The sequence below is a fragment of the Dendrobates tinctorius genome, unplaced genomic scaffold (assembly GCF_039654945.1).
Source record: "Dendrobates tinctorius isolate UK_male_01 unplaced genomic scaffold, ASM3965494v1 ptg000040l, whole genome shotgun sequence".
Lineage (NCBI taxonomy): Eukaryota > Metazoa > Chordata > Amphibia > Anura > Dendrobatidae > Dendrobates > Dendrobates tinctorius.
The window spans coordinates 35,109,571-35,128,730 of NW_027361708.1; the positions used below are offsets into that span (position 1 = coordinate 35,109,571).

The window sequence follows — 19,160 nt, forward strand, 5'->3', positions numbered from 1 at the left end:
TGTTCTCCCCGTGTTTGCGTGGGTTTCCTCCGGGTACTCCGGTTTCCTCCCACATTCTAAAGACATACTGATAGGGAATTTAGATTGTGAGCCCCATCGGGGACAGTGATGATAATATGTGCAAATTGTAAAGCGCTGCGGAATATGTTAGCGCTATAAACTATAAGAAGCAAAAGCGCCAGGCAGATGCAAACTAGTAGGACCTTACGGATGTTACTGCACATGTGCCGGATCCAGCAACGTGATTAGCCCTAATCGGTCAGCTGACCGCAGGTCCAAAACATAAATAGAGGGATATTGCAAAGGATAGGCCATGCCCCCTGATGAAGCTATTGTTTAGTGAAACGTGAGTTGGGGTTGGTGCACAGGAGTGCTAGCCTGTCCACAGCTATGGGTAATGACTGCTACATTTGATGAATACATACATATATTTACTAACTCTCATTGGAGTGTCCACTGCTGCTATTATATATTATGGCTGATATTGTTCCATTTCTTGCAATGCAGGCATCAATGTGCGTATGCAGCAGCAGTTGAACCTACACTAATTACTATACATACACTGCTGCAGCCCATTTACTTTAAATGCCGCACTTGAATGATATATTTACTAAGGATATGGTCATTTGAATTACTTGAGAGATGGTTACAATATTTTGAATACTGTGCAGACATTGCTTTATGGACTATTTATATATAGTTAGCACTCCCTGCGCTATTTACTTTGGTTCTTGTGTCATTTGTTTCACTTTGTGTTACTTCTTTGCTCAAATTGTATGCATTTTTATGTGTATATTTTGTTTCCTGTAGTAAAATGTAAACAGTTTTATTTATAAAGCATCACTCATTGGCCTCTTTATATCTAAGAAGCAAAAGAAGTATAATACAGGGCACATATGGTAACTTACAAATTTTTATCCTATAAGCAAACAATGACCAAATTACCCACAAAAATATTCCTAAAAATGTTATAATTAATAAAAAAGGATAAAACCAATAACAATGAGTCACACAGAGTAGGGATGACATTCCAGGATCGAGAGGAGGTGAACATTAAAAATAAACATGACAATCCACACAGAAAAATATAATACAGGTCTACCACAGACATACAGTCATGGCCAAAAGTGTTGGCACCCTTGAAATTGTTCCAGAAAATTAAGTATTTCTCCCAGAAAATTATTTCAAATTACTGAACACATGATTTGTTATACACATCTTTATTTCATTTGTGTGTACTGGAACAACACAAAAACATAGCAAAAAAAGGCAAATAGGATTCAAGCATGTATTGCTCATTCAAGCGCACCTGTGGCAAGTAACAGGTGAAGGCAATATGAAAATCGTACCTGAAACCAATTTTTGCATTGTGTATTTGTGAGTGCCACACAAAGCATGGCGAAAAGAAAGAGGAGAAGAGAACTGACTAAGGACTTGAGAACCAAAATTATTGATCAATATCAACAATCTCAAAGTTACAAGTCCATCTCTATATAGATCTTGATGTTCCTTTGTCCATGGCGTGTAGCATAATCAAGAAGTTTACAACCCACGGCACTGTAGCTAATTTCCCTGAACATGAATGGAAGAGAAAAATTGATGAAAAGTTGCAACACAGGATAGTCCGGGTGGTGAATAAGCAGCCACTAATAAGTTCTGAATAAATTCAAGCTGTCTTGCAGGCTTTGGGTGCATCCATGTCAGAACAAATTATCCATCGACAATTGAATGAAACAATATAGTAGGAAACCCAAGGGGACTCCACTGCTGACACACACATTCAAAAACTAGACTGCACTTTGCCAAAAATGTACGTGAGTAAGCCAGAATCCTTCTGGGAAACTGTCTTGTGGACAAGTGATACCAAGATAGAGCTTCTTGGTAAAACATTCTACTCTTTACCAAAAATGGAATGATGCCTACAAAGAAAAGAACACAGTACCTACAGTCAAATATGGTGGAGGTTCAAAGATGTTTTGGGGTGTCTTGCTACCTCTGGCACTGGGTGCCTTCACTGTGTGTAAGGCAACAAGAAATCTGAAGATTACCAAAGAATTTTGGGTCGCAATGTACTGTAGTGCCTAGTGTCAGAAATCAGGGTTTGCGTCCTATGTTATGGGTCTTCCGTCCTATGTTATGGGTCTTCCCACAAGACAATGACCCCAAACACACTTTGAGAAGCACTCTGGATGAAAAAGTGATTGAGAGTTCTGAACTGGCCAAAATTGAGCCTGGATATAAATTCCATTGAAAACCTGTGAAGCAATCTTAAAATTACTGTTGGCAGAAAACACCCTTCAAATATGAGAGACTGGAACAGTTTTCAAAAGAAGAGTGGTCCAAAATTCCAGTTGCGAGGTGAAGAAGCTTGTTGATGGTTATAGGAAGCAATTGAGTGCAGTCATTTTTCCAAAGGGTGTGTAAGCAAATATTAAAGGTCACCTGTTTTGGCAGCTATAACATGTGGCCACTGCCTTTCAGGGCTTATCTACAGCATTCTATAATCGCTCTCCTGTGCAGGCGTACTTCTCTGCTCTGTTGAGCAAAGTACTGCTGCAGTGCGCAGGCTCTGGGAAAGGTCAGAGAGGCCCAGCGCCTGCACACTGCAGTACTTTGGTCTGCTCTCAACAGGGCAGAGAAGTACCCCTGCGCAGGAGCGCGATGCCTTGGAGCGATGAAGGAAGCAGGAAGGTGGCGTCGCAAGAAGATGGGAGGTGCCAGATGCAGAACTGCGACACCCATCGGACCGGACCGCCCCCCCGGGTGAGTATAGTAAAAGTTATTTTTTCTTATCTTTCAGGTCATTATAGAATGCTCTAGATAAGCCCTGAAAGGCAGTGGCCGCATCTTATAGCGGCCAAAAAGGGGAAAAAGGGTGACCGGTTCCCTTTAAGTTGAGTGTGCCAACAATTTTGTCTGGCCCATTTTTGGAATTTTGTGTGAAATCACGTTCAATTTTCCTTTTTTTCTATTTTTTTTTGTGTTGCTCCAGTACACACAAATGAAATAAACATGTGTATAACAAAACTAGTATAAATGCCAAAACTTTTGAATATGACGAGTAAATATATTTTAAATCATCCACAAATGGATCGCACAAGATCTAGAGGAAATGCACAAAAGAGCAAAAATATGTAAATCCTAAAAAAGTACATGTATATCATAAATCTGATTGATGTTCAATACCGCAAGACACTATTACACTATTCAATATAAATCTTGGAAAACTAGGAAGTAAACGGGATGTACACAAACACCAATTATAAAAATGTAACGCCTTCAACAAACTTACCTATAACGTTTCTCTCCACCTGGGATGTCGCCAAACCACAATATGAATTTTACCACAGCCTTCATCAGGTTTTGACAGCATCACAGGTAGAGAAAGGTGATAAGTTTGTTGTAGTCTTTACATTTTTATAATATTATTTTATATTAATGTTATATATTTTATTGCAACATTTTATCATCATGTTTGGGTTTCTATGCTCATCCTGATTACATTCCAATTTTACAATATACAGTGGCATTTAAAAGTTGTAACAGTTTGGGCTCCCCTGGTCAAAATTGATATTATTGTGAACAGTTAAGCAAGTTATAAATGAAATGATCTCTAAAAGGCCTAAAATTAAAGATGACACATTTCGTTTGTATTTTAGGCAAAATATACAGTGGGGAAAAAAGTATTTAGTCAGCCACCAATGGTGCAAGTTCTCCCACTTAAAAAGATGAGCGAGGCCTATAATTGACATCACAACTATGAGAGTCAAAATGAGAAAACAAATCCAGAAAATCACCTTGTTTGATTTGGCAAGATTTATTTTGCAAATTATGGTGGAAAATAAGTATTTGGTCACCTAAAAACAAGCAAGATTTCTGGCTCTCACAGACCTGTAACTTCTTTAAGAGGCTCACCTGTCCTCCCCTCACTACCTGTAGTGATGGCACCTGTTTGATCTTCTTATCAGACCAAAGAGCTGTCGAAAGACACCAGAAATAAAATTGTAGCCAGGCTTGGAAGACTGAATTTGCAATAGGCAAGCAGCTTGGTGTGATGAAATCAACTGTGGGAGCAATAATAAGAAAATTTAAGTCATACAAGACCACCGATAATCTCCCTCGATCTGGGGCTCCACGAAAGACCTCACCCCGTGGGGTCAAAATGATCACAAGAACGGTGAGCAAAAATCCCAGAACCACATGGGGGGGACCTAGTGAATGACCTGCATAGAGCCTGGACCACCGTAAGAAAGGCTACCATCAGTAACACACTACACCACCAGGGATTCATATCCTGCTGTGCCAGACGTGTCCCCCTGCTTAAGCCAGTACATGTCCGGGACCATCTGATGTTTGCTAGAAAGCATTTGGATTATCCAGAAGAGTATTGAGAGAATGTCATATGGTCTGATGAAACCAAAGTAGAACTGTTTGGTAGAAACAAAATTTGTCGTGTTTGGAGGAGACAGAATGCTGAGTTGCATCGAAAAAAAAACACCATACATACTGTGAAGCATGGGGGTGGCAACATCATGCTTTGGGGCTGTTTCTCTGCAAAGGGACCAGGACAACTGATCCGTGTACATGAAAGAATGAATGGGGCCATATATCGTGAGATTTTGAGTGCAAACCTCCTTCAATCAGCAAGGGCATTGAAGATGAAACGTGATTGGGTCTTTCAGCATGATAATGATCCCAAGCACACCACCAGGGCAAGAAATGAGTGGCTTTTTAAAAGGCACATGAAGGTCCTGTAGTGGCCTAGCCAGTCTCCAGATCTCAACCCCATCGAAAACCTTTGGAGGGATTTGAAAATCCGTGTTGACCAGCGACAAGCCCAAAGCATCACTGCTCTAGAGGAGATCTGCATGAAAGAATGGGCCAACATACCACCAACAGAATGTGCCAACCTTGTGAAGACTTACAGAAAACGTTTGACCTCTGTTATTGCCAACAAAGGATATATAACAAAATATTGAGGTGAACTTTTGTTAATGACCAAATACTTATTTTCCACTATAATTTGGAAAATAAATCTTGCCAAACAGGACAAGGTGGTTTTCTGGATTTGTTTTCTCATTTTGACTCTCATAGTTGTGGTCTACCTATGATGTCAATTACAGGACTCTCTCATCTTTTTAAGTGGGAGAACTTGCACAATTGTTGGCTGACTAAATACTTTTTCCCCACTGTATATATTTTTTTTAATCTTTTATATTTTAAAAATTACTAAAGGAAAATGGACTGATGCTAAATTTGTAAATTTTGGCACTCTTGGAGATTTGTGTGCTCAGAAAACTTCGGCCAAGGTTTCAGATATTAATTAGCCTGTTATGGTTATGGCTTGTTCACTATCATCGTTAGAAAAGGCCAGGTGATGCAATGTTCCCAGCTTTGTAAAAACCCTGCCTCCTCTAACTTTGTACCAAAAACTGCAGTGATGGGTTCTTCTAAGCAGCTGCCTAGCACTCTGAAAATTAAAATGGGGGAGGTCCACAAAATATGAGAAGGCTGTAAGAAGAGAGCAAACTGTTATCAAGTTGCCCTTTCCTCAGTTCAAAATGTAATTAAGAAATTACAGTTAATGGGGACAGTGGAGGTCAAGATAAGGTTTGTAAGATCAAGCAGAATTTCAGCGAGAGCTACTTGTAGGATTATTAAAAAGGCAAATCAGAACCCCCATGCTTGATGGCAAAAGACCTTCAGAGAGATTTAGCACACTCTGAAGTTGTGGTACATTGTTCTACTGTTCAGAGACACCTGCACAAATATGGCCTTCATGCAAGAACCAACAGAAGAAAACCTCTCCTGTGTCTTCACCATGAAGTTCACTATCAGAAGTATGCAGAAGAACATCTAAACAAGCCTAATGCATTTTGAAAACAAGTCTTGTGAACCGATGAAGTTAAAATAGAACTCTTTGGCCACAATGATTAAAAAGTATATGCTTGGAGAAAAAAAAGACAGAATTTCAGGAACATAACATCACATCAACCATTAAGCATGGGGGTGGATCAATCATGCTTTTGGATTGTGTTGCAGCAAATGGCACGGGGAACACTTCCAAGGGTGGAGGGAAGAAAGGATTCAATGATATTTCAACAAATTCTTGATGCAAACATAACACCATCTGCAAAAAAGCTGAAGTTGAAAAGAGGATGGCTTCTCCAAATGGATAATTGTCCTAAACACACGTCAAAATCCACAACAGACTACCTCAAAAGGCGAAAGGTGAAGGTTTTATAATGGCCCTCACAATCCACTGATTTGAACATCATTGGGAATCTGTGTCTAGATCTCAAAATAGAAGTTCATGTGAGATGACCCAGGAATCTGAGAGAACTTGAAGAATTTTCCAAGGATGAATAGATGCAAATCCCTCAAACAAGAACTGAAAGTTTCTTGGCTGGCTACAAAAAGAGTTTACAAGCTGTGATACTTTCAAAAGGTGGGTGCTACTAGATACTAACACTATGCAGGGTGCCCAAAATTTTGCATCAGCCTATTTTCCATTTTGTAACTTTTAAAATGTAAAAGATGAAAATATATTTATTTTTGTGCCTAAAATTCAAAGGAAATATGTCTTTGTTAACTTTAGGTCTTTTAGAAATCAACTCATCTTCAACAACAGTAATTTTGACCAGAGGTGCCCAAACCTTTACATGCCACTGTAAGTTTTATATAGTGTAATAAACTTTTGAAGTATTGAGCATCACTAAAGATATCACACTTGGGATATACTTTACATGACATACATATACTTGCTCCTTTGGGCATTTCCTTTAGCGCTTGTGTAGCTCCATTTTTATGGTTTCATGTTATGATTGGATTATCGAGGAGAAAAAAAACAAAACAAGATTAGTAACAGAAAACCAGAGAGGTTGGTAACTATGCAGATTGTAGATCCCTGATCCTAACCACACAACTAGCAGCAGCCGTGGTGCGTACCTACGATGGTCCTAGACGCTTCGTCACAGCCGGAGGACTAAATAAGCCTGAAGCAAGAAAAGGGGAAAACTAACTGCCCCAGAGCAGACCCCAAAAGGAAAGACAGCCCCCACACATGTATTGACGGTGAAACAAGATGAAAGCACAAACACAGGCAGGAAAATAGGCTGAGCAAACGATGGGGCCCAAACTAACTAGAAAGGATAGGAAAGGAAAGACACTGTCTGCAATCTGCAAAAAACCCTACAAAAAAAAGTCCAACACTTCTGATAGCAAAATTAACCCTGAAGTCACTAGACTTCTCCCACTATATCAGCACTCTGAAATATTCTGAGACAGCGCAAAAAGAGGCCAATCTAATAAGGGACAAAAAGCAAATTGGCAAATACAGATAAATAAGAGTGGAAATTTAGCGCAGCCCCAGCCGGGGCTGGCTGACCACACAAAAAACTGAATAGACCAACAAAATCAAGTGTGAACATTAGCAGAAAAACTTAGCTTTAGATGACTGGAACAGAGCTGAAAACCAAGACCTGACAAGCAAGAAGGAATCACCAGCACCAGAATAGGGCATCAGCTGTCTTAAATCCAGTCTGAGATTCCTGAGGTCCAATCGTCATCCTCATTATCAGGTGGCAGATTTCTACTGATTAAATCAGCCTCACTACCTCCTGTTACCACCAGAGGGAGCCTGGAAGGAGAACTCACAACTGGTGGACCAGAAAATGAACTCACAACAGTTTCACCTCCATTTGAATCTATGATAGGCATTTAATATATTTTTTGTCTGGTTTACATTGTTTTTTTTTAGCAATGTACACGTCTTCTCCATCTTTTGATAACAACCCCAATCCTTGTGACTCCTTTTTTACGGTTTTAAACATTTGTACTAATAAAAACTACTGTAATGTATTGTTCTTGCATCTGAAATCCACATATATTTTTGCACTTAGCCATGCATTTTTGTGTGCGCTTCTTGATGCGGACACACAACAGACGCACACACACACAAAAAAAAAAAAAAAATAAAAAGCACGTTTTGCATGATTAAAATACGCATAAAAAAGATATATTTCTGCAATAATAATAGACATGCTGTGGATGTATAAAAAAAAAAAAAAATTCAACATAGATTGAGAACCAAAAAATTCAGAATTTTGCTCAAAAAAATTTTGGTCAACATTTGTCAACCTAAAAATTAGGTGATTTTTGGGGTAGGAAAAGGAAATGTCTTATTATTTCATTTTTAATGCTAAACTAACTGAATCTTTTTTGTTCAGACTGGATGTAAACAGACACATTTGTTTCTAGGAGCTCATTCAGGCACCTATTATAGTCTATGGTGCTATTTACAAGTCCGATTTTTTTAATCGGACGGAGTGGTCCGCAGAGAAGTGTCTGATTTTGGTCCAGAGATGGGATCAAAATTGTCAATCCAAGTCAATGGTTCGGTGACAAACAATCGGACCGCACTCCGATGTAATCAGAGTGTGGTTCAATGTTCATAGACTGCCAGAATGGAGAATGTGAAGAAATTGGTTTTATTTTTTATTATAATTTCTTCAGGTATGAAAATATCAAATGACACTCGTACCACATTCTGAACAAACTATGATCAGAGTTTGGTCAGAATAATCAATCCTATTTTCTCATACGCAGAAAAAGAAAAAGGATGTCTGATTGAGGCCTAAGGGTCTGTGCATACGGTGCGGTTTCTACTGCGGATCCGCAGAGGATTTGCCGTTGCGGATCTGCAGCAGAACTGCAGGTGATGTACGGTACCATTCAAGCCTATGTAAAAAAAAAAAAAACGCTATGCACATGCTGCAGATTTTTCCGCGCGGTTTTCGTGCAGAAAAAAAAAAGCAGCATGTCACTTCTTTTGTGCGGTTTTGCTGCAGTTTTCCACCTGCTCCATTCTACAAATCCGCAGGTGGAAAACCGCACAAAAACAGCAGTAAAACCGCAAAAAAAGGAAGAAATCCGCAGGAAAAATGCAGGTCATTTGAACTGCGGATTTAGTAAAATCCGCCCGGAAAAATCCACGGGAGGATCCACACCGAGTGCACATAGCCTAAGAGTGTCCTCACATGCTGTGGATTTTTTTCTATTAGGCCCCGTCTAAACATTCAGTATTTGGTCAGTATTTTACCTCAGTATTTGTAAGCCAAAATCAGTAGTGGAACAATCAGAGGAAAAGTAGAATAGCAGCACGTCACCACTTCTGGATTTATCACCCACTCCTGGTACTGACTTACAAATACTGAGGTAAAATACTGACCAAATACTCAACGTGTGCACATGGCCTTAAGCTTTAGGTGAGTTTTTGACGCTGCAGACTTTCTGCACCATTTCTTCACCTTACTTTAAATAAGGTTACTTGCGGGTTTTCATTGTGTTTTTGCATGTGGTTTTTTAACATCCATTCTTATTGCATTTTTGATGCGGCATTTTTGTCTCTTTTTGTGCTTCATGCTTTAAACAAAGCTGTTTTGTTTTGTATACGTCCAGGTATTTGGCAAAACTTTATTGATATACTTAGGTGATATTGATATACTTACTCCAAAGACATACTGATAGGGAATTTAGATTGTGCGCCCCATCGGGGACAGTGATGAAAATGTGTGCAAATTGTAAAGCGCTGCGGAATATGTTAGCGTTATATAAAAATAAAGATTATTATTATTATTATTAGGTGGAGATTACTTGCGTTTATGATGCATTTCCGCCATGGATACAAATGTGCGCTTTTTTTCCTGCGGATTTTCTGTATCTAATGCAATTCTAGGGGGAAAATCTGCACAGAAAACTCTGTGTAATGGCAAGACACCTTGACACCCTGCGAATTGAAACATGCACCGCAGGTCAGTTTATGTTGAGTAAAATTAAGGCACAGTGGGCAGGAGATTTCTTTAAATCCCATCCACTTTGCTTGAACTGGAAGACGTAGTGTTTTTGACGCAGCATCAATGCCGCACCAAAAGCTCATTGTGGAAACGAAGCTGAACTTTTCAATTTATTTGGAACATTCCCATTCAGGCAAATGGCTCCAGTTTTCACTTGCAGAAATTTCTACAATAAATTCAGTAGCATGGGAATTCTTTCTAAAGTTATCATTGTCTCCATCGGAATATAGTATATTTCCACCTAGAACACATACTTCTGTTAGTGCCGGCTTTTCTTTGTTTATAAACCAGAACTAGTATGAGAGGCATACATAGGACTCCAACAATGCAGGCCGCTATTGCCAAGGACGCTGCTGTTGTACCTAGAAGGAAAAAAAAATAGAATTATGTTTTTTAACTCAAAGCAATAGATTCTACACATTGCAAGTAGCAGGCGAAAACTAATTAAAAGTTATCCAGCAAGTTTTCTATTAATACTAAAAAAAAAAAACCGTGATCTGTGATGTTCTATTTTATCAAAAATATCCAGTTAATTTAATGCAACCAGTAATGGAAAAAAAATCATCTGCTTTATTTGTGTATACTGTTTAACAGCCGTACAATTAGCGTAGGAACATTTGGTCTCCATCGGGCCAAAATGCATTTCTAAACATTGAAGTTGCAACATCAAAAACTAAAAGTTGTAGAATTATGGAGATGACAGGATGGATGGACATATTAATGGGATGTAAATAATAAAAAAATCAAAGCTTTCAGATCATCTCAATTTATTCAGTATCGAGTAGAAGCACAATGAGCAGAAATCCACGCACATTTGGTACGTAATCAGTGAGAGTATTAATGGATGTTGGAAGAATGTTCTGCCATGCTGGACAGTCTGGGGCACAAAATGAATAACTACTGCTTGTGGCAACTTTTGCAAATGCCCACCAATGATGTCCCAGATGTGATCAATGGAAGACACTTCCGGGAATACTGCTGGCAATGGTAGCAGACTAAAGCCCCCTTCACACATAAAGAGATTGCTAGCGATATCGCTAAAGCGTCACCGATTTTGTGGCGCAACAGCGATATCGGTAGCGATCGCGCTACATGTGACGCTTACCTCCGACCCGGCTCCCCGCTGGATATCGCTGATCGTGCGAGAACGGGATGGTCTATTTCTCGTCGTCGGCTTCCTACTGGCGCCGACGAGCGACTCCATGGACGCGGGCGGAAGACGTCACCCTCGCTGCGTGTGACAGGTAAATATCGACCGCCACCGCTGCTGCATCGCTGGTGAGATCTGCCTGTTTGGCAGCTCACTAGCGACCATTTAGTGATGCACCAGCGATCTTGACTGGGTCGTATTGTTGTCGGGATCGCTGGTGCATCGCTAAATGTAACAGGACCTTTAGGCCATCCAAAACATCAAGATCTGCTTCTTGCCATGTAGGCTGCTCTCCGCAGCATGAGTACCATGCTGATTGACCTTGTCGTATTGAAAAATAGATCCTGAGAAATTTGAGCAAAATGGCCATTCAACTGAATCCATGACAAAATCAATATAACGCCGCACTGTTAGTGTATCTGGAATGAAGACTAGAGGAATCCTACTACCAAATATGAAGTCACTCCACACCATAATCCCTGGAGAAGGACCAGTGTGATGTTCCTTCATTAGGTCTTCTTCATGCCAACGTAGTCTGCAGACCAATCTCCAGCATTCCTTGAGTCTATAACAAAAGTACATTGCCTGTGCAGTAGCTGCTATCGGTGTATATAGAGGTGATTCGATAGCTGCTACTGTGCATGCGACATCAGCACCATCTTGCTAGAGAAGAAAAAAAATTTCCTCCTCCAAGATGGTGCTGCCTGCGCAGTGGCAGCTATTGGTGATCTAAAGCTTTGAAAGGTCATTGCATTTTTAGCACAACAGATAGTTGCACAAAGATGCTGTGACTTTTCTAGTTTTCAGGACAGGTTGAGTTGGCTTTACCAAATGGGCATCCTGGGGGGTGGGGGGAAATCAGCCCATCAAATGCTTCAAAACTTAAAAACATAACATAGTTTTGTTAAACAGAAATGCTACTGGTATCATTTCTGGCATAGTGTCAAAGTCCACCAAGGCTTGGTGTAAAGTTGCAAAGGGCTGTAGTCATGACCGAGGAAAACAGCATCCCATTCCCATTATGCTGTCAGGGGAAGGGTGCATCACACTCACTTGCAGGGTGCAGGCCTCTGCTGCATCTAGGCTTCCATCTTCACGAGCTGCTGCACTCAACTCAAGTGACACCAGGTTCTTTGCAACAAGTAAATGTTTAATGGTCAGTTCAAATTCATCAGGTTGTAACATGTGGGATAGGGCACAACACTGCACTCCTTACTTCCTTAGCATAACACATCTTCAGACCTACCATTTGTTTCTCCTGGACTATCCCTAAGCCCACTGACTGTCAGTCCAAGGAACGTCACGTCCAGTGGACTACTTGCCCTTCACACTGTTCCATATCCATCCTCCCCTGTGTGCTAGATGACATGATGCACCCATTGGCCCCCACGCCGAGCCTTGGGCTTCTGACGTTGCTAGAATGTCTCCATTAGTACAGGCTCTCACTGCCTTGAATGATTGGTATATGCTGGCCATAGTAGCCCATTCCACTGAAACTTGACCTTGTTACTGTACTTACCTATCTGACTATCATGAAGTGAGTCCCTTTTCTAACCTTGCTAACCTCCTCCCACTGTGGGCTAGTCCAAAACATTAACTGTATCTTATACCTGTACCTTGAGTCAACGTCAATTACTATACTATCCCAATATGTACTGAGCCTATTCTCAGCTTATGCCCTATTCTATCTCTTACCCTATGCCGTTCACTACCATATCAGTATCTGTTTACAACATACAGTAAAACCACAGTACATAGTTCACATTCCACGTGACACTATACGACGTATGCATATATAAAAAACAAGACATTATCTATATTAGGTGATTGTTGCCTTCAGGGACAGGAGCAGGACAATACAGTCCACACCTTCCAGTGATTTGAGAAATCCTAGAAGATTCTGAGTTGGATTTTGGATTTCCAAAATTGAACTTGCCCTTTAATTATACAGGATAAAAAATTGACAGAATACAATTCCTATGTGTAGAAAAACACTAAATCATAGCAAGAGTACGATGAGACACTTGTCACGAAGGGTTTGAATATTTCTGAGTTTGCAGTAGTCATTTAAAGAGGCCCTTTGTGTTGAATTTGTCGAAATTACTTGTTAAATTAATTATATATTCACCTATTTAAATTGTTCTTATTTGATCAGTTGATTGCAAACAGCAGAAAGTTTATGAATTTTGCGATGGGGGTTGAATAATTTTTGATTGCCACTGTATAATTAAGCTACTTCCATAAAAGCATTCAGATTCTTTTAACTAATAATATCTTAACAATGGCATAGAAAAAGAAAAGTATATATTCCCTCACCATCATTGTCCTGCTCACGAGATTCAAACAAACATGTCTGAAGATTTGGGTCATCTAAAATATAAGAAAAAGAAATTAAATGTGGAATTCAATTTTTAATAACTGCATAGTCTGGGTTTCCCTTAGTATAGGACATTAATCCACGATATCTAGGGATCAAAATCCCAAGAAACTGCTACTATGAGCTTAACATAGTGACGCTTGCTGAAATGCTGCAGCTTTTGCTCTGCAATAGCTGGCACCACAATCAATAATAATAATTTTACTTACATAGGGCAAACATATTCCATAGCCCTTTGCAATTAAGTGGGGACATGTACAAATAATAAAAGAATAAAAAGTAACACATACAGTAGTTCAACAGTTACTGGAGGAGTGAGCGCCCTGCTCGCAAGCTTACAATCTATAATGAGATGGGGTGATACAATAGGTAGAATGTGCTTGTCATGTGTGGTCCAGCCATCATTATAATAAATAGGGAATTTCAAATAAACGTTAAGATCTGGTCATCAGCCAGTATCTGTAGATGTACAGATACCGCGTTTAATTGGGTGCATAGAGGAAGTAGAGACAGATGAATAGGAGGGACCAGAGTCTGAGGAAAATTTAGAAAAAGGGAAGAATTAAGGTACTGTCACACTTAGCGATGTACCAGCGATCCCGACCAGCGATATGACGCGGTCAGGATCGCTGGTACATCGCTAAGTGGTCGCTAGTGAGCTGCCACACAGGCAGATCTCACCAGCGACATCGCTGGGGACGGGGGTCGCTACTTACCTGTCACACTAGGCGATCCTGCGTCCTCCCGCCCGGCTCCACGCTCGTCTCTCCACAGGAAGCGCCGCAGGAAGCTGACAACGAGAAACAGTCCAGGACGTTCTCGCGCGATCAGCGATTACCAGCGGGGGAGCCTGTCATAGGTAAGTATCAGACACAGCGATATCGCTAGCAATATCGCTATAACGTCACAAGTTATAGCGATATTGCTAGCGATATCGCTTAGTGTGACAGGCCCTTTAAGCGTTAGATTAGTGAAGTTAGGTGATAAAGAGATGTGTTTTTAAAGCACGCTAAATAATGTGGGGGTTAGGTATTTGTCAGATTGTCCTGGGTAGTGCATTCCAGAAAACTGGAGAAGTCTTGAAGATGGAGGTAGGAGGTTCAGATTATGGAGGATGTTAGTCTTAAATCAACAGAAAAAAGGAAGAAAAGGATCACATGGGCAATGATTTTTAATTGTCTGGACACCTTTTTTTAATCATGTGAAATAAAGTTACAAGTCAACTTTCTCCAGTGGTCAACGGTATTGGATCCATGCTGTTTAGTAAGTAGCAACGCTACATTTACCACACGGAGAGGCTCTTCCCAGATTTTCTTTTCATGCTCGTAAAGGCCTCGTCACACTAAGCGAGATCGCTAGTGATATCGCTTAAGGCCGGTTTCACATTAGCGCATTTTCAGCGCGCGCACGGCCGGGGGTAGCTCCGCCCCCGATCCGGCTCTCTGCCCGGCGTGCCCGCCCCTTCCTTGTAGCGCCGCCTCCTAGCGGACAGCGGCGCCTGCGATCGGCGCACCCTATCTTTAGCATAGGGTGCGCCGATCGTGCGCAGGCCGTGCGCTAGTTGCGCTTTGACCTGCGCTGCGCACTTTTGACGGTGCGCCGTGCGCGCCAAAATCCGAAAAGTTTGATTTTGGCGCGCACGGCGCACCGTCAAAAGTGCGCAGCGCAGGTCAAAGCGCAACTAGCGCACGGCCTGCGCACGATCGGCGCACCCTATGCTAAAGATAGGGTGCGCCGATCGCAGGCGCCGCTGTCCGCTAGGAGGCGGCGCTACAAGGAAGGGGCGGGCACGCCGGGCAGAGAGCCAGCTCGGGGGAGGAGCTACCCCCGGCCGTGCGCGCGCTGAAAAAGCGCTAATGTGAAACCGGCCTAAGCGTCACCGATTTTGTGACGCAGCAGCGATATTGCTAGCGATATCGCTATATATGACACTTACCTCCGACCGGCTCCCCCGCAGGCGATCGCTGATCGTGCGAGAACGTCCTGGGCCGTTTCTCGTCGGCCACTTCCTGCTGGGCTTTCTGCTGGCGCCGACAAGCAACGCGTGGACGCGGGCGGGAGGATGTCTTCATCGCCGCATCTGACAGGTAAGTAACGACCGCTGACCGCTGCTGCATCGCTGGTGAGATCTGCCTGTTTGGCAGCTCATTGGCGACCATTTAGCGATGCACCAGCGATCCTGACCGGGTCGTATTGTGGTCGGGATTGCTGGTGCATCGCTAAATGTAATGGTACCTTTAGTCGTGGATCAGTTTCAGAGCGAAGACCATGGGTTGGGTGATAGACAGAGATGAGGGAGAAGATATAGGGTGGTGCAGAAGTGTGGAGAGCTTTGTGGGCGAGAGCGAGAAATTTATATTGTACTCAAAAGTGGATGGGTAAACAGAGAGAAATACGACTCTCACTGCCACATTCAGGTTGGATTGAAGAGGAGAAAGTTTGCTTAGAGGAGACCCATCTTTTGAGAGTTGCTGTAATCCAGACAAGAATGAGTAAGAGTGACAGTAACAGTTTTGCAGCTTTAAAAGTGAGAAAAGTTTGGATTCTGGAGAGGTCTTTAAAATGCAGGTAATATGAGAAAGTGCACGATTGGATATGTGCATTATGTTAGAGACAGTGTGCAGACAATCACTGATATGCTAATGACCGTCGGCTCCCACTTGCAGCAGAGTAGGAGTGTCATGCGACTGTGCTTTGAGCATCTCCCACACAGACAAGCGGAGGAGGCGGAGAAAGTATTTTCTTCATCTCTTCCATTGCCAGCGTCGGCATATATCGCACCACACTCGGATGATATCCAAGTGATGTGCGTTGTGTCACCTGTACCCATAGACTTATATGGGTGCGAGTGAGCCGAGACTCGGCCGAGTCTCAATGCCATTCGCAGCATGCTGCGATTTTACATGCACACTGAATACGCCCGAGAAAATAAACGGTGATGTGAGCTGCCCCATAGATTAACACTGGGCCGAGTGCTATGCAATGTTTTCTCGCATAGCACTCGTCCATATTCTACTATTCTACGGTAGTATGACCCCGGCCTTAGCATGGGGGTAATATCAGGGTGTATAATTGGGTGTCATCAGCACAGATAAGATATTGGAAACCAAATCTGCTTAACATAAATGTGGTTGTACCTAGTATTGCAGCTTTTCAGATCCCACAGACAGTTGCGCCACACCATACACTGCATCACTAGGCAAATCCACCCACGTAAGGACTTTGTGGTACAGTGTATTGCAGCAGAGGGGGGTCTCTGCCCTTCTGCTGATTTCTGAGGTCATTCATTAACTATCGTAATAAGCCATCAATATTATATAATCAAAAAATCCTTTAATAAAACTACCTTAAATGTTCCCTTTCCCTGTGGAATTAGTTGACAAAAAAATGGAGAATCCAATTACAAATATTTAGATAATAATCGTCTAATTCTGTCTGTCTGTAACGGAAATCCTGCGTCGCTGATTGGTTGCGGCCGGCCGGGCGCGACCAATCAGCGACAGGCGCAGTCCAGCTGCGAATTGGCGCGGCATTCGAACGACGCACGCCACCGCTACCATCAAAGGATCTGCGGCACTAGCTGCTGATCTCCCGACGGTTGCCGCGGGTCATCTCCTGCCACACGGAGGTCAGCGGCGACGCAGCCGGGAGATGACCGGCGCAGCGCTCAATGTGCGGATGGTACCCAGGGACCGGAGGAGAGGAGACTCTCTTCCAGGCCCTGGATACCATAAACCTGTAAAAAATTGAATTAAAATAAACAATAGTGATATACTCACCTTCCGACGGCCCCCGGACTCTTTCCCTCCTCTCACCACGTGCCCGACATCTTCCGGTCCCAGTAATGCTTTGCGCGAAAGACCGCTGATGACGTCGCGCTCTCACGATAGTGATGTCATCTCCGGTACTTCGCGCTAAGCTTTAATGGGACCAGAAGATGCCAGGAGCGTGGAGAGGAGATCGGGGGCCGTCGGAAGGTGAGTATAACCCCCGCTGGCCATATTCTAGAATACCCGATGCGTTAGAATTGGGCCACCATCTAGTTATAAATAATAGATAATAAATAATATAATTAATAAATATCAATGAGAACATACTCTACTAATGATTTTTGCTAAACTGAACATGGAGACATTCACTTGTATGATGGCCATAACTAGTAAGTATTTCTTTGGGGTTAATACTGTTAAGTAGCAGCATATGTTGTGATACCTAGAGGTAGTTCAGTTTTACTAAATATTGTTCAATGTATAAAAAAAAATACAAATTTCCAATAGTCTTTTGTATTAAATATATAGTTCCTGCACCTATGTGTGCCTCACATGACAAACGAGTTTTGTTTCTACTGGAAGTAAATAGTGACAGTCTTCTTAAAGAGTTATTTCCATTTTAGCCTTTTATTGCTGAGAAAGGAATAACTAAATCCAGCTCTGACCACTTGAAGTTGAGCTGCAGGAACAGCCAATAAAATATGCTGTTTCTGTAACTTGAATGGGAATTATGGGAGCTTGTAACTCAGAGCTACAGATAGAGGAGAGTGGCCGAGTACAATGGTCAGAGCTGTACAGAATTATTACAGTAACAGCCGTGAAAGGTTGAGATGGAAATAAAATTTTAGATTACAGAAAGTAGTAAATTGTCTAACATTCCATCACAAATTAAACTTACTTTTTTGCTCAACCTGTAAAACCTTTTCGGAGAGAATATGTTGTACATTTGTCATATACGATATACACTCACTGGCCACTTTATTAGGTACACCTGTCCAACTGTGTGTTAAGACTTAATTTCTAATCAGCCAATCACATGGCGGCAACTCAGTGCATTTAGGCATGTAGACATGGTCAAGACAATCTCCTGCAGTTCAAACCGAGCATCAGTATGGGGAAGAAAGGTGATTTGAGTGCCTTTGAACGTGGCATGATTGTTGGTGCCAGAAGGGCTGGTCTGAGTATTTCAGAAACTGCTGATCTACTGGGATTTTCACGCACAACCATCTCTAGGGTTTACAGAGAATGGTCCGAAAAAGAAAAAAAAACCAGTGAGCGGCAGTTCTGTGGCCGGAAATGCCTTGTTGATGCCAGAGGTCAGAGGAGAATGGGCAGACTGGTTCGAGCTGATAGAAAGGCAACAGTGACTCAAATTGCCACCCGTTACAACCAAGGTAGGCAGAAGAGCATCTCTGAACGCACAGTGCGTCGAACTTTGAGGCAGATGGGCTACAGCAGCAGAAGACCACACTGGGTACCACTCCTCTCAGCTAAGAACAGGAAACTGAGGCTACAATTTGCACAAGCTCATCGAAATTGGACAGTAGAAGATTGGAAAAACGTTGCCTGGTCTGATGAGTCTCGATTTCTGCTGCGACATTCGGATGGTAGGGTCAGAATTTGGCGTAAACAACATGAAAGCATGGATCCATCCTGCCTTGTATCAACGGTTCAGGCTGGTGGTGGTGGTGTCATGGTGTGGGGAATTTTTTCTTGGCGCTCTTTGGGCCCCTTGGTACCAATTGAGCATCGTTGCAACGCCACAGCCTACCTGAGTATTGTTGCTGACCATGTCCATCCCTTTATGACCACAATGTACCCAACATCTGATGGCTACTTTCAGCAGGATAATGCGCCATGTCATAAAGCTCGAATCATCTCAGATTGGTTTCTTGAACATGACAATGAGTTCACTGTACTCAAATGGCCTCCTCAGTCACCAGATCTCAATCCAATAGAGCATCTTTGGGATGTGGTGGAACGGGAGATTCGCATCAGGGATGTGCAGC

At 42.1% G+C, this 19,160-nt stretch overlaps 2 protein-coding genes across 3 annotated transcripts in view; one reads left to right on the forward strand and one right to left on the reverse strand.

The window, feature by feature from the left end:
* The window catches only part of CDH23 (cadherin related 23), a 1,761,581-nt gene that overhangs the window by 1,478,912 nt on the left and 263,509 nt on the right, over nt 1–19,160 (forward strand). The window lies entirely within an intron of this gene.
* Nucleotides 1–19,160, reverse strand: part of VSIR (V-set immunoregulatory receptor) — a 93,736-nt gene that overhangs the window by 8,930 nt on the left and 65,646 nt on the right. The window contains exons 3-4 of the mRNA XM_073574904.1: nt 13,321–13,374; nt 10,109–10,216 (exon numbers count right to left, since the gene is read on the reverse strand). Coding sequence (XP_073431005.1) covers nt 10,109–10,216; nt 13,321–13,374 — 162 coding nt within the window. The remainder of the gene's footprint in view (nt 1–10,108; nt 10,217–13,320; nt 13,375–19,160) is intronic.